The 15,154-nt window shown below is 41.9% G+C and overlaps 2 protein-coding genes across 3 annotated transcripts in view; one reads left to right on the top strand and one right to left on the bottom strand.

Annotated features, from left to right (window-relative positions):
- ncoa7b (nuclear receptor coactivator 7b) overlaps window positions 1-15,154 on the bottom strand; it is a 36,304-nt gene that overhangs the window by 18,386 nt on the left and 2,764 nt on the right. The window contains exon 1 of one of the 2 annotated variants that reach the window (XM_078799150.1): window positions 9,206-9,225. The exons of the other annotated variant lie outside the window; for it this stretch is intronic. The gene's annotated coding sequence lies outside the window, so the exon portion shown is untranslated. Of the gene's footprint in view, window positions 1-9,205; window positions 9,226-15,154 lie in introns of those variants that run through there. 2 annotated transcript variants of the gene reach the window in all.
- Window positions 8,906-14,900, top strand: gata4 (GATA binding protein 4). Its single transcript, XM_058056169.2, has 6 exons — window positions 8,906-9,578; window positions 11,690-11,856; window positions 11,956-12,081; window positions 12,209-12,290; window positions 13,312-13,475; window positions 13,565-14,900. Exons 1-6 carry the CDS (start codon window positions 9,068-9,070, stop codon window positions 13,688-13,690), a joined length of 1,176 nt encoding a protein of 391 aa, XP_057912152.2. The 5' UTR covers window positions 8,906-9,067; the 3' UTR covers window positions 13,691-14,900.

Here is a 15,154-nt window from a genome sequence, read left to right as displayed (position 1 = left end):
GTATTTATTTTCACATAAAAGAAGGACTTTATTCTTGTAAAATTAAAGCTTTTTCCGTAGAAGACTTGTAATATTACGACATAATTCATGTAAAATTGCACTTTTTTCACACATAATAATATAACTCCCCTCTTTTCCCCTCTGAGAAGTCTGACTTTATTGTCTTAACATTACAACTTTTTTTCTTGTTGAAAATGCTTTTTAAAAACAAAAGTGTTTTAAAACCAAGATTTTTTTCTAATAAAAGTATGATATTAATCTATGTTCTTGTAGAAAATACCTGTAATGTTATATAAATTGTATTTTCAGTGTGACCCAAAAAAAGGCAGTCCCACAGACGAAGGACCGTTGGGACATTTTTGCAAGCGTGTTTCATCCCAAAGAAAAACCCCGTGGCTCCTCCTCAGGTGGTTTAGTCTACCAGAAACGAAGCTGCACTCTGTGATCTGCTGGTCGGCCTGCACAGTGTTTCCTTCTTCCACTGAGTGGGTTTACTTAAACGGGGCATTTGGCCAGACCACCACAACAGTTGTGGACCAATTAAGAAGACTAATGAGGTCTGAGGTATTGTTGCGTGGCTGTACAGTCTGTGTGTGTGTGTGTGTGGTGTGTTATCAACGAGATGCAACACTGGAATATGTGAAAGATGACATAGAGGAAGCCGATTGTTTAGTCAGCACATCCAGTATGAATGAACGGCATGCAAACCTGCACCTCCATGCTATTTTATAGCCTGTCCTCGCTCATTATTCTTGCACATCTTCACACCCAAGGACGCTGGCTGCACTTTTTAGGGAGTGAGCGCCCCAAACAACGCTCTCTTTCTTTCTTTTTCGCCTCATTCTTACGCTACGTCTCAGAACCTCTGTCAAGGCCACCCTCCCACTTGCTAGAGCCAGAAGAGGTCAGAGCGAGAAAGAGCAATAGTCAACACACACACACACACACACACACAAACCGTTACAAATCTTCTCCGTCTTATCGGGGACAAGCCACTGATAAGTGTGTCTCCACTCCCCATCCGAGAGATCCATGTCCGAAAACATCAGCGGGGAAAAAGTGGAAATAAATGTGTGACGGATTGATGGCGGCTCTGACTCCCGGGGCCCGGTCCTGTCCTCTACTGTACGCGTGTCAAAGGGCCAAATAAAATGTCTGAATGTCTGCATAAAGCCACATTGAGACGATAATTAACAGGGTTTAGATGACACAGGCTGTGGGAGTCGGCGGGGGGGGGGGGGGGGGGGGGTGTTTGCACTCTTTGGGAGCGCTGCACCTGCAACTAATGATGTGAAACTTCATCTGCCGCGGCCCTCTTGGATCAAACTTGCACCCGATGACCCATCACAAACATGAAAACACCGTCCAACGCTGTAATAGTAATGGATGACACACTAAGTCCTTCACAATGAAATGAATCAAGGTGGTAAACTACATCTGTAAGCACAGCCGCCCTGGCCTCTCCGACCAGTCTGGGCAGCACTGGAGGTTAAGTAGGTAAGTGTCTTGCCCAGGGACACAATGACGGTGACTGGGTACAGGAAATGAGGATGAATACCTCGACTGCCGCCCCTGTAGGGGCCGTAGTCCACCCTGACATCATCGCTATCTGCTCTCCTCTGTGGAGACAAATCAGCCACCAAGTGCCGCAAAGACTGATCCCGGGCTTTATAATCGCCTTCAATGACGTGTGAAAGCCGACTTTCACTTAATAATATCTCATACGTGTCTTTTTTATCAGCGTCTTGTGGGAGTTTCCCTCGAAGATGCATGAATTCTGTGACACGGTGTACTCTTAAACTTCATGTATATTGTTTACAGATCGTTTACAGATAGACTCATGATGAGTGGAAAAGCTGTGGCATCAGTTCACACACAGGTTTCAAGCATAAAAATGTCCAAAAAAACTAATTGAATGAACTAAAATACAAATACAAGGCAGAAGTAGCATTCAAATGGCCACTAGGTGTCAGTAATTGTTTGGTGAGACAAGCATCATCTTAAATGACCTCACAACAGGAACATAATAATAATAATATTTAATAATAATAAAAATAGGGGCTGCACGGTAGACGAGTGGTTATCGCGTAGACCTCACAGCTAGGAGACCAGGGTTCGATTCCACCCTTGGCCATCTCTGTGTGGAGTTTACATGTTCTCCCCGTGCATGCGTGGGTTTTCACCGGGTACTCCGGTTTCCTCCCACATTCCAAAAACATGCTAGGTTTATTGGCCACTCCAAATTGTCCATAGTATAGGTATGAATAGGTATGAATGTGAGTGTGAATGGTTGTTTGTCTATATGTGCCCTGTGATTGGCTGGCCACCAGTCCAGGGTGTACCCCGCCTCTCGCCCGAAGACAGCTGGGATAGGCTCCAGCACCGCCCGTGACCCTCGTGAGGATAAGCGGTATAGAAAATAAAATTGCATCAAACATGATCTCTTCTATTGTGCAGTTGCATCATCACCTCTTTTTGCCATAAAACACGCATAGAAAATGAATGAATGAATAATATTTAATAATAATAATAACAACACAGGCTACAGTGTGCATGGTGTGTACACAAGCCTTGACAAGCTAAAACTCAACTCTGAACCTCCAGTCTCACTTCCTGTCCGCCTTTTACTAAGGTCCCCCTAGGGAACACATTCATTGTGACACACAAGCATGAGTATATCTCGATGTCTTACTCTTATTATGTCTGCTATGTTGCGACGCGAGAGCGTTAGCATCGCAGCGGTCTTCAACCACAAATGTAAACACAGTGGAACACGTACACAACAAATGATACAAACAGAGACCAGAGGGATTTAGATTTCTTTGGGTTTTGTGATGCTAAATCAATTACTCTTTTGGAAGTATACTGTTTTGCAAAGCAACATGTGACCAGGACTCGGCTCACGGGATGAAACTGGGGGTAAGTCACCATTGATGCACTATACTGCAGATGGGGATGTCATACATTTATGACGTAACGACTATAACCTGATCGGTGCTGTGCACGTGTGCAAGTGCACGTCATGGATGTGCAGGGGCCACTACGGTGTCAAGGTGGGCTGGGTCCACGGTTCCCACAGCCTGTGCGGAGGCATCCTCCGCCACGCTATCAGCCTCCGTCTCCGGCCCACAGCACCAGCGGGCCCTCTGACGTCAGCCCTGTGCTGATAACGGTAGTGGAGGGGATGGAAGGGGGGGGGGGCATTTGGGTTGGAGGAATGAGGTGGAAGGAGAAAAGGGAGGGAAGGAGGGAGGGAGAGAATTGGGGGGGGGGGGTTACACTAACAGAGCCAGGGGTGGATAAGACCCTCAGACAGATAAGAGGAGGCCGAGAGTGGAGCCTCTTTTGTTTTCCAGTGCTCCTCCTGTCTGCTGGCATCTTCACTGTGCTCCTCCATGACATGCCCTCGCTCTGTCTCCCACCATTTCCCACCGGGTGTACGACACCTCGGGTTTCCTACACCCCAGTTCCTGCAAAACTTTTGCCAAAATGTTGCCTGTTTTCATACACTGGTTTGGTTATCATAGAATATTGCAAATCTATGGTGAATCAGTGCATTAATTGACCGCTAAATAACCAACCATGGGGCCAAGGAAAGAACAGTACAGCAGTACAGGAAGTTACTATAAAATGTATTTTTGGTTGTCATTGGATTTACTATGAAAATGCTCAGTTATTTTGTACATTTCTTACAAATTATGTCTGAATGAATTACTAATGGCTGCACGGCGACCGAGTGGTTAGTGTGCAGGTCTCACAGCTAGGAGATCCGAGTTTAATCCCACTCTCGGCCATCTCTGTGTGGAATTTGCATGTTCTCCCCGTGCATGCATGGGTTTTCTCCGGGTACTCCGGTTTCCTCCCACATTCCAAAAACATGCTAGGTTAATTAGCGACTCCAAATTGTCCATAGGTATGAATGTGAGTGTGAATGGTTGTTTGTCTTTATGTGCCCTGTGATTGGATGGCCACCAGTCCAGGGTGTACCCCGCCTCTCGCCCGAAGACAGCTGGGATAGGCTCCAGCACCCCTGCGACGCTCATGAGGATAAGCGGTAGAAAATGAATGAATGAATAAATTACGAAAACCGAGACACGACTATAGTCTATTTGGAGTTGGCCATCTTGGCCCGCTCTTTAACCCTACCTGGTGAACCCTGTGTGACCTCTCCACAGACACCTTCACCCATTGTTGTGATGATGTCATCTCACCTTTACCTAACCCTGAGTGTTACCCTTGGGTTGCTCCTCTGCGTGCAAACAAGCGGCTTTCCGTCGGACCGCCACATCACACTACAGCTAAGCCTCATGTGTTAGTCTGTTAAACACTGGCGCTGCATTAGTGTGTGTGTGTGTGTGTGTGTGTGTGCATGTTCCCCGTTTGTTCTTCAGGCTTGCGAGCGAACTTTGGTCACTGCTTATCAACAACAGGAGAGGACCTGGGATCCCTGCATGCGTCTTTAAATGCTAAAAATACACCAGCAAGTATGAACACTGTTGAGCATCGCACAATAAACACCAACCAAACAGGACGCTACTCTACACTCTGTCGGGTTTAGCCAGGTAAGTTCCAAGTTCAAAGCTGAGTTTCTACGGATAGGACGGCCACAATTCTCTTCTGACTATTATTCTAAAATATGTTAATGCAAGGCTCTGCTATACTTTCACATTTTTACTTTTTTAAATGGCTAGTATCATCATAAAACCTCAAAGTCATCCTCTGTATGACAAAACCACTCTGCTATTTTGAGTTACTCAAAGATCCTCTATATAAAAGAATCATCATCTTAAAGTTTTTAAGGGGGTTCTCCATGACAGAATCACTGCTGTTTTTGAGGACCTGGTACAAAAACACGGGTCAAAGATCCTTTATTTGACAGAATCACTGCTGTTTTTAGAGACCTAGTGCAGATACACTGATCAAAGATCCTTTATTTGACAGAATCACTGCTGTTTTAAAAGATCTAGTGCAAAAACACTGGTCAAAGATCCTTCATTGGACAGAATCACTGCTGTTTTAAAAGACCTAGTGAAAAAACACTGGTCAAAAATCTTTTATTTGACAGAATCACTGCTGTTTTTAAAGACCTAGTGCAAAAACACTGGTCAAAGATCCTTTATTTGACAGAATCACTGCTACTTTCAAAGACCTACTGCAAAAATGTGAGACAAAGTTTATCCATATGACAAGAGGAGTGCTTTTTTTAAAGACTTATTGGGAAAAACACGAGTCAAAGATCTTGTATTTGACAGACTCACTCTACTGTTTTTAAGGAACTACTGCAAATTCGCTAGTCAAAAATCCTCTCCATGACAGAATCATTCTGCTGCTTTTGAAGACCGAGCGCAAAAACCCTGGTCAAAGATCCTTTATTTGACAGAATCCCATCGCCAACTAGTGGCCTGGCATGCACAAGACACTAGAACTTTGTGCATCTGCATGCCAAGATCAATTAATCCTTATCCCGTGTAATTGAGTATCGCCAAGACGTGTTTGCCCTGCTCTTCAAACAGTCGGCCACTTGAGCCCAACACGATATGAGAACCCGCTGCAACTGAGGAGTTAATTATTCCTCCCAAAACACACTCACGCTGGACGGTTGTGCGGCTATTCGTTGAGCCATGTGACTCTGTGACCTTCACTGCTCAAATGTAACACTTCATCCAAAAGCATAACATCTAAATACTCACTGAGAATAACATGCAAAAAAAATACATTACACTTGAATGAAAAAATGAATAATAAAAATGTAAACATGGTAAAAAATTGAAATGCTTAAGCCAAATCTGAGCCAAGCAGTCATACAGATTGTATAATATTATAGTTTGTTATATGTTGTGCTTTTAGTATTTGTGCACATTTCAATTCATTAAAAAAATAAGTCAAATGACAGAGGCAGCTAATGTAAAGATGATGTTATGTGCCTTCGTGCTGTGTCACATGGAAACATGAGGTCTTTATGAGTGTTTGACACTAAGTGAGTTAATATTGATTAGCACTGTTTCATCATTATCACCAGAGCGGCGTGCTGATGATCAATCTCATCAGATAAGGCCAGCAAAACAGGTGAGCTCAGCAGATGTAGAAAATGAGATGAAAGGTTAAAAAAAAAAAAGACTTATGTCACCAAATGTGTTAGTTCATGAAGACGTGAGACGGTTTGTGTCTCCGTGTCCTTTCTTGCAATGATGTCTTCTTCCTGGAGCCAGGAGTCTACCATCGGCTCACTATGTGTGTGTGTGTGTGTGTGTGTGTATGTGTGTGTGTGTCAGTCAGTGACCCCAACATGATTGAGTCTCTGGTCCAGCCAGGATGGGGACACTTTTCCTGGTGCCTTACATTTCCTGGACGCTTAGCCCCAACAACTACCTTGACCCCAAATGTTGTCACTAACAGTTCATTAATTATGGACAGAACTGAGCTTGCCCAGTGACGTACACACACAAAAAAAATCAGATAATTGACGATATTTAACTCAACATTATACCATTTGCAGTTCTAAACTAAACTATCTCTGATATCAAAACATCCATTGTGAGTATACAATAATCCCTCATTTATAGCGGTTAATTGGTTCCAGACCCGTCCGTGATAAGCGAATTTCCATAAAGTCCTTATTCATAAAGTCGTACTTAAAACATTAGAAAACCTGTTTACAACATTCTAAATACGATTTTTAAAGACTTCTAGACACAAGATAACACCCCTATAGTCACCTTTACACAGTTATTCTAACACATAGTAGGCATAATAAGAGAAAAGAAGACATTTAAGACATAAAACTCACACATTAGCAATGTTGATGTTCCACTTCCTTCCTGTGCTGTAATATCGTCCCATCAATGTAACATTTGTAACTGACACCTAGTGACCAAAAAAGAAATTGGAACATCAAGTAAAGATGCTCACATCCTTACACTTTAGGGTGGGTTGTTTTGTACTGGTTATTGTGGTCACTATGGTGTCAATAATGTTAGGAGACATGATGTTAGATTACACTATCTCTTATACTGCATGGAGACTGGCTACTGAACCTGAGACAAAAAAAAAAGGTTCTCCTCTCATTCCATGTGGAAGTGGTACGTTTTTAGTTTGTCTTTCTCCCCCATTCCGTGTTAGGTTAAGTTTATGTTTATAATAAGTAAATTGGAGAGGCTGTTATGGCCCTGTTATGTAAACAAAGAATAATAGGAGTGTGAAAGTGACTAGGGCTGCACGTCGGACGAGTGGTTAGCACACAGACCTCACAGCTAGGAGACCAGGGTTCGATTCCACCCATTGGTCAGTGGAGTTTGCATGCTCTCCCCGTGCATGCGTGGGTTTTCTCCGGGTACTCCGGTTTCCTCCCACATTCCAAAAACATGCTAGGTTAAATTGGCGACTCCAAATTGTCCATAGGTATGAATGTGAGTGTGAATGGTTGCTTCTCTATTTGTGCCCTGTGATTGGCTGGCCAGGGTGTACCCCGCCTCTCACCTGAAGACAGCTGGGATAGGCTCCAGCACCCCCTGCGAGGAAAAGCGGTAGAAAATGAATGAATAAAAGTGACTACTGGTTTAATAATAGTGAATCGTACTTTGAAACCAATGAACGACGGATGCTTGTATTTCTATTTACCTTGTATAACAGGAAAAATTGTGTTGAAATATGTCTTTTTATCTAATTTGATCAACTTTTGTATGTGTATCTGTAAAGTGCCGTTCTGGTTACCTTATTTACAACACTAAACTACCTGCTTCTTACAGATGACCATTTTGCACTTGAGAAACATACTGCATATCTTTCATATATTTCCCAGTTTCTAATCAGCAATGCTGTTTGGAATGCACGGGACTGTGGAAAAGGAGCTGGCCTTTCAGTTCCAGTTCCTGCTATTGAGGTAACCATGACAACAAAGCCACAATATTACTACTCGGAGATAAGTATCAATAACATTCACGCACTTCCAAGTTAAAGTGTGGAATATACTACATATATTGAAGGGATTTGCTTTTTAGGAAGTAGAATGGGTGGGATGAAGATGCTAGTGTCATACACACATAACGGCATCTCTGTCAAATCACTCATCCGACACTTTCTCAGTCATACAGTGGCAGCAAGATTTGTGTACACACACACAGAGTCTGGCCTGTGTCAGTGATACACCCTGGCATGTACAAACACACACAGTACTGTACAATAACAAAAAAAAAAAACAATCGCTATAGTTTTGCGGGAGTATTTTCATACACCTTTCACCCTTTTTCTGCAGGTCACAATGAGATGGAAAAAAAAGGGGATTTGGCCTTCCTGCATGCATGGTGCCAAGATATTACCCATGATCCTTATTGGCAGTACTGGCCTTAAAGGATATTTTTCAGGCTGCAGCATGTGAACACACCTTAATATTATTAGCCAGCAGCTCTTATCAGCATGCAGTTACACATTGATGGCAGTTCCCCATTTCCAGTGAGGCAATATTGCACTATTTGCCTTGACCTGCTGCTGCAAGTGTTGTCTTTTTTTGGATAGATATGTGTCAGAAACACCTAAATCAAGATTAAATTAGAATATTATACTATTTTGTTTTGTTAAATTGTTGGCATAATGTAACATGAGATATAAGGTAGTAATTGTAGTGTGTTCAAAATAATACATGATGGATTATTCTGTACATTTAGGTGTGAAATTGTAAGAAAAAACTAAAAATTTCACAGAAAAAAAACAAACTTTACAAAAGCTCTTTAAACAACAGTACAATAAAAAAATTAATTTCTGTTTTAAAAAATGTATATTATAATGTGGAGTAGGGTTATGTGAATTTATTTTGAGAAAGAGAGAGAGAAAGAGATGTTGATCGAGGTAGGTCTTTCACTCCTCCTCTTTTTCTCTCCCCCTTCGCTTCATTCTTAATTTGATAAGATTAAATCGCTGTGGTGGACCAGACAGCAGCAGCTCCTATTTTAGAGATGTACTCGTATTAAAGAAGTTTTTTTTATCTACTTTGTTAAGTCTTTCGACCCATAAGTGCATCTAAATTTTTGATTCCTTCCACCCTGAGACGGATGTGCATCTTCCAGGAGTGGATATGTACCAGGGCATCATGACCACCAACCACGGACACCCGTCCTACGAGGCCGGCTTCCTGCACAACTCCTCGGGTACATCCCCGGTCTATGTACCCACCACCCGGGTCGTCACCCCGATGATCCCCACCCTGCCCTACCTCCAGACGCCCGGGGCGTCACAGACGAGCACGCCGGCCTCGAGTCACTCTGCCTGGGCTCAACCCGGCGCCGAGTCGGTGTCGTCGTACAACCACTCCCCGGTTTCTCCGCGTTTCAGCTTCTCCACAAGCCCACCGGCGAGGGAGCAGGCTGCGGCGGCGGCGGCCTCCTACAGCAGCCCACTCGGCATCTCTGCGAACGGGAGAGAGCACTATAGCACCCGGGGTCTCGGTGGGTCATACCACAGCCCCTACCCGGCCTACATGAGCCCCAACGTGGGGGGAACGTGGTCGGCGTCACCCTTTGACAGCCCGGTGTTGCACGGCCTGCAAAGCGGAGGTCCAACCGGCGCAACACGCCACCCAAACATAGGTGAGGAAGACTTATTATTTTTCAATAAATTATTTTCAATAAACTATTCAATATATAAATATCAAGCATTCATTTTTTTATTTTAAAAATACGATGTGACAAAACGAAGTAGTCACTACATTGAATTACACTGCAGAGCAACTAAAACATTACTTAGGGATAAAATATTATTCACAAATAACATGGGAATTAAATACTGAAAATAACAAATACTAATGAACCGATTGATTTGTAATTTACGTTTAAATAACGAAGAAAGTAACCCATTTTAAAAAATGGTATAACATTTCCTGTGAACACATTTTAAGAATAAATAAATAAAAGAATAAATATATTTGCTTCAATTATGTACAGGCCCTATGATTATACAGAATTATAGTATACAAGAATCCAATATACTACATATAATGCTTTTAATTTTGTGTTTTTACTGTTTTACTGTATTGAATATAAAAAATTATCTTTTTCTGCATCGTTCAATCAGGATTACATGAAAACTCTATCAATGTTTACTTTCATTGATAAAATAGTTTCCTTAAAAATACATTTCATTGCGTAATGAACCTCATGTAATCAAAACAACATTAGACTCATCAAAAAATATTTCAGCCTGTCCTTATAATAATTATTTAACAGATATAAAATAGTTCAATTGAAGTCATACAAGGTTTGTTGCTTCATGAGTGTGACTCTTTAATCCCATTACATGTCCTATAAAGTAATGACTTGATGTAAAATATGTGTTATATAACCACGGCGATTTATTGAAATGTTGCCCTTGATGAAGAAAAAAAAAGAGAAAGAGATGTAACTGTTAGCGTGATAAGAGAATTGATCCAATCTGACCTCTGATCTAACGATTTCAGTCACACTCCATGACTCCTTAAAGCGGCCCCTTCACTGAATGACACTGACAACAAACCTAAACATGACTCCATTTAGTTATTTCTACTTTATTTATTATCTACCTTATTTTTTATTGTGAAATTGTTTCCTATTTGAATGATATTTTCCATGATTCCTTTGTCCTTGGGTGTTTTAAATCCTGATAAGGACAAAAATAACAATTGTTAGTGCAACAAGTGTATTGTCTTGTGTTTTGTGTTGGCTCCCGAACTTCCGGCCTCAAGGTTAAATGTTCATTTGTTTTGTTCTCAGCCTTGGATCAGATCTTGCTATACATCTGAAGAAGATGAACAGTCGGCGGTGTTGTTTCATCAAATAGGATGCACGTCATTCATTCTGATAGATTGGATATGTTCAACATAAAGTACGGCATGCTAAGGAGGGCCAAACTAAGTGGTTCTTATAGGGGAGATTGCGGTCTGCAGGGGTGAGACGTCATGTTATCTGTGAGGGGAAAAGTGAGCGAGACTGCGAGTCTCTATTTGTCTCAGTGTGATGGAGCTCTATTTGCGGCGCTGTCTTTATCTGCTGGGGACCTGCGAGCAGATAAGGAGCAAGGCCTGGAGCAGGGCCTGCACCTCCTGCTGGTGCACACATCCACCACACAGGCAAGGGCGGAAGGTCCAAACTCCAATTTTTCTTCTTCTGGAAGTGGAATGAATTATTCTTACAGAACAATAGCCTCTTTGACTCGCCGCAGAGTTTTTCCGGATGTTTCGGATCACTTCTTTTTGTCAGCTAGTCAATTAATTTACAATTAAAATGACAAAAAGGTGCTAAATAATGTAAACAATGATCTGTGCATCACCTTCTCTTTGAACTCCACTGTGAACTTCAGCTGTACAGATGCCACGTGTCGGTACTGTGTGCGGTGGTATCAGTCACAGTGAATGTATTTTTCCACCGAGGGCCACATACTCAATACTCAAAAACTGAATGATGCTGATGTTAATATTTTCCATTTATTTTCCAAAACCAATCCAATATGCTAAGCAGTTATGTCGCTATCTTTAAAGGAAAATGTTGTTAGCATCAACATTTTTACTATGTATTTATGCTAAATTTTTCCTCCAATTTTTGCTGTTTTTTTTAGCCCAAATTGTGCCTGCACTCTACTTTGAACACCCCTGAATTAAAGGAATGGAATACTTTGTTTCATCGTCATCTAATAAAAACAAACAAATTCATAGTTGTTCTCCTTTCAGATATATTTGACGACTTTGCAGAGGGTCGAGAATGTGTCAACTGTGGCGCCATGTCCACGCCGCTGTGGAGGCGAGACGGCACGGGCCACTACCTTTGCAACGCCTGCGGACTCTACCATAAGATGAACGGCATCAACAGACCCCTCATCAAGCCCCAGAGACGACTGGTGGGTGTAAAAGACGAGGGTTCCGGCTGGGATGTTTTCCTTTGTGTCTGATATCAATCCGACGTGTGCTGTGTGTTGTACCCACCTCTCAACCCCCAGTCGGCCTCCAGGAGGGTCGGCCTGTCCTGCACCAACTGTCACACCACCACCACCACCCTGTGGCGACGAAACGCAGAGGGCGAGCCCGTTTGCAACGCCTGTGGACTCTACATGAAGCTCCACGGGGTAAAGGAACAACAGCTTAAAGAAACGTGTATTTTTGACATTGGAACATCAATTAAAACTGAGAAATATCTTTATAACCTTTTGTTTTTTTTACCTGTTTAACACATCCATGCTGTCTTCTTGACAGGTCCCGAGACCCCTGGCTATGAAAAAAGAGGGAATCCAGACCCGCAAGCGCAAACCTAAGAACCTGAGCAAGACTCAAACTGGTTAGCTTTGAAATGCCAAACAGCCTTTACAGGCCAAAGAAGCACATTTGGTTTGAACTAAGTTGAAATAAATATCAAGAAACTATCAATTATGAAAACCTATTATACTATTTTGAAATTAGAAATGTAATTATGAGTACATTTTTTAATGGTCTTCAAAAGTGCTTCAATAATTTTCTGTGGTTAAAATAATGCCTATAATAAAAGGTTGACATTGTTTCAAAAATATACACAATTATTATTACAAATGATAACATAATATTGATGGCTAGTGATTATTGACAATAATATTCTGGGTTTAAATATTGTACTAAAATGGGTATAAATAGGAATTACAAATACATTTTATTGTACTTATTTAAATAATACTGTCATGTGCTACAATCATTCCCCAGGGTTAAGGCTTTGCACTATAAAAAAAAAGCCAAAATAAACACATTATTATTATTATTACAACATAACTTTTTGGGGGGTATATATTAGGGATGCCAATATGCCGATATTGCCCAACTCGCAACTCTTCCGATGCTGATATCAGCCGATTCTGACATCGATATGTGTAACATGACATATCTCCAATGGTGCAATGAACATATATGTGTTGTATTCAGCATTTTTTTTAAATATCATTTTTTATGATTGGGAAAAAATCTGATCCCGATATCAACTGATATCACGTTTTTATGCTGATATTGGACATCCCTAATATGTACTGCGTATATATGTATATAAAGAGATGTTTGATAATTATCGGTATATCAATAAATATCGACCCGATATCAGCATAAAAATGTGATATCGGTCAACATCAGTGTAAATTTTTTTCCCCCAATCAAAAGCCAGTATCGGACATCCCTAGTAGTATATATATATATATATATATATATATATATATATATATATATATATATATATATATATATATATATATATATATATATATATATACGACCCCCGTTACACAGCTATTTCAGCCTCCTGCTGTGTGTTTAAATGCTAACACTAGTGTGGTACCCCGCAGGTGGTCCAGGCACCGAGGGAGCTTCAGTGACACCAACAAGCAGCACTCCCCGGGCCTCCATCACCTCCTCCTCCAGCACCTCCTCTATGTCTGAGGAGGCCCGGCAGATTAAGACAGAACCAGAGACGCCCAGTTTGTACACACACAGCGGTGTGCACACACAGGTAGGAATGCTTGACACGTCCACATTTTCATCTACTGACCTACCGTCGATACCTGATCATGTTTGTTTTGTCTGTGTGTGGGACTACAGGTTTCAGCTCTGCCAGCCTACATGGCATCTCCAGGTGGGGCTCTTGCTCTCAAGATGTCCCCGGGGGGGCACGGCGCGTCGTCGGGCTCAAAAGCCGAGCCGTGGAACAACCTCATCTTGGCTTAGAACGCAGCAAGATCCTCACGGCAGGATGGAGACAAATCAAAGAGCAGAAAAGACTGACTATGAAAAGCCAGGTTGTATCACTCCCACTATGGAGGACCACCTGCTCTACTTGACTTAAATACCTGACAGTCGATTTACGTTGAATATGTGACACCAAAACAGGTCAGAGTTCTATATACACTCAGTATTGACACAGCGTCTGCTCTTAAAATTGATAACGTCAGCGGCCAATGTGTTGCGCAATGCAAACAAGTGATATGGACGTTGCAAGCAAGTAGAGCCCCCTGCTGGCAGAACTGTAAACTGCACCCACAAGAACGTTAAACTTGAACCTGTTCTCGCAGGCATTTAGACTAAAAATGAAAACCCACTAAATGGCTTGAAAATGAGCTTTGTGATTTTAATCACTAAAGGGTTGGTTGGGAGAAAAATACACTTTACACTAAAATAACAAAATACAGCATTACAGTCGTCCCTCGCTCTATCACGGTTTGAATATCTATGGTGTTTTTTGAAAGAAATAATTCTAAATTATCACTGTTTTGTTGTTGACTATGGCCTGTTATTAGTCAAAAAATATATAAGACAAGTTATATGTAGTATTGTCGTCAATAGGCATCACTAATATTGTGAGACATTGGTTAGCTTATGCTACCTTTCACACTGCATGGAGACTGGCTACTGAGATAGCAGAGCCGAGCCGACATGCCATGGTCTTCTCCATGGCATGTCGGCTAACTAGCTAACTTGGTAACTTGCTATGCTCGCAACTCTTACTGTATGATATAAACAAAGAATAATAGGAGTGTAAAGGTGACTGTAGGGGTGTTATTTCATGTCTACAGGGCTCTAACATTGTTAAAACCTGCATTTAGAAAGTCAAACAAGTTTTCAATGCACTAACTATGAAAATATTCGATTAATGAATATTTCATTGGGCGGCACGGCGGTCTAGTGATTAGCGCGCAGGCCTCACAGCTAGGAGACCAGGGTTCAATTCCACCCTCGGCCATCTCTGTATGGAGTTTGCATGTTCTCCACTTGCATGCGTACTCCGGGTACTCCGGTTTCCCCCCACATTCCAAAAACATGCTAGGTTAATTGGCGACTCCATAGGTATGAATGTGAGTGTGAATGGTTGTTTGTCTATATGTGCCCTGTGATTGGCTGGCGACCAGTCCAGGGTGTACCCCGCCTCACGCCCGAAGACAGCTGGGATAGGCTCCAGCACCCCCCCCCCCGACCCTCGTGAGGAAAAGCGGTAGAAAATGAATGAATGAATGAATGAATATTTCATTCAATTCACTTATTGAGGTTGAGCCTGGAACCAATTAACCGTGATAAACGAGGGATGGCTGTATAATTCTCATTGTATGGCATGTTTATGGATGTAGCATGAAGTCCAAATAATTTTTGAAGGAAATGGCACAAGAAAGTGGACCAAAAACTTTAAGACACTGTGTT

The sequence above is a fragment of the Doryrhamphus excisus genome, linkage group LG19 (assembly GCF_037039965.1).
Source record: "Doryrhamphus excisus strain RoL-2023G ecotype Guam linkage group LG19, RoL_Dexc_Guam_v1.1, whole genome shotgun sequence".
NCBI classification, from domain to species: Eukaryota; Metazoa; Chordata; class Actinopteri; order Syngnathiformes; family Syngnathidae; genus Doryrhamphus; species Doryrhamphus excisus.
Note: the sequence above shows the minus strand (reverse complement) of the source record. Positions and strands in the feature narration are given on the sequence as shown.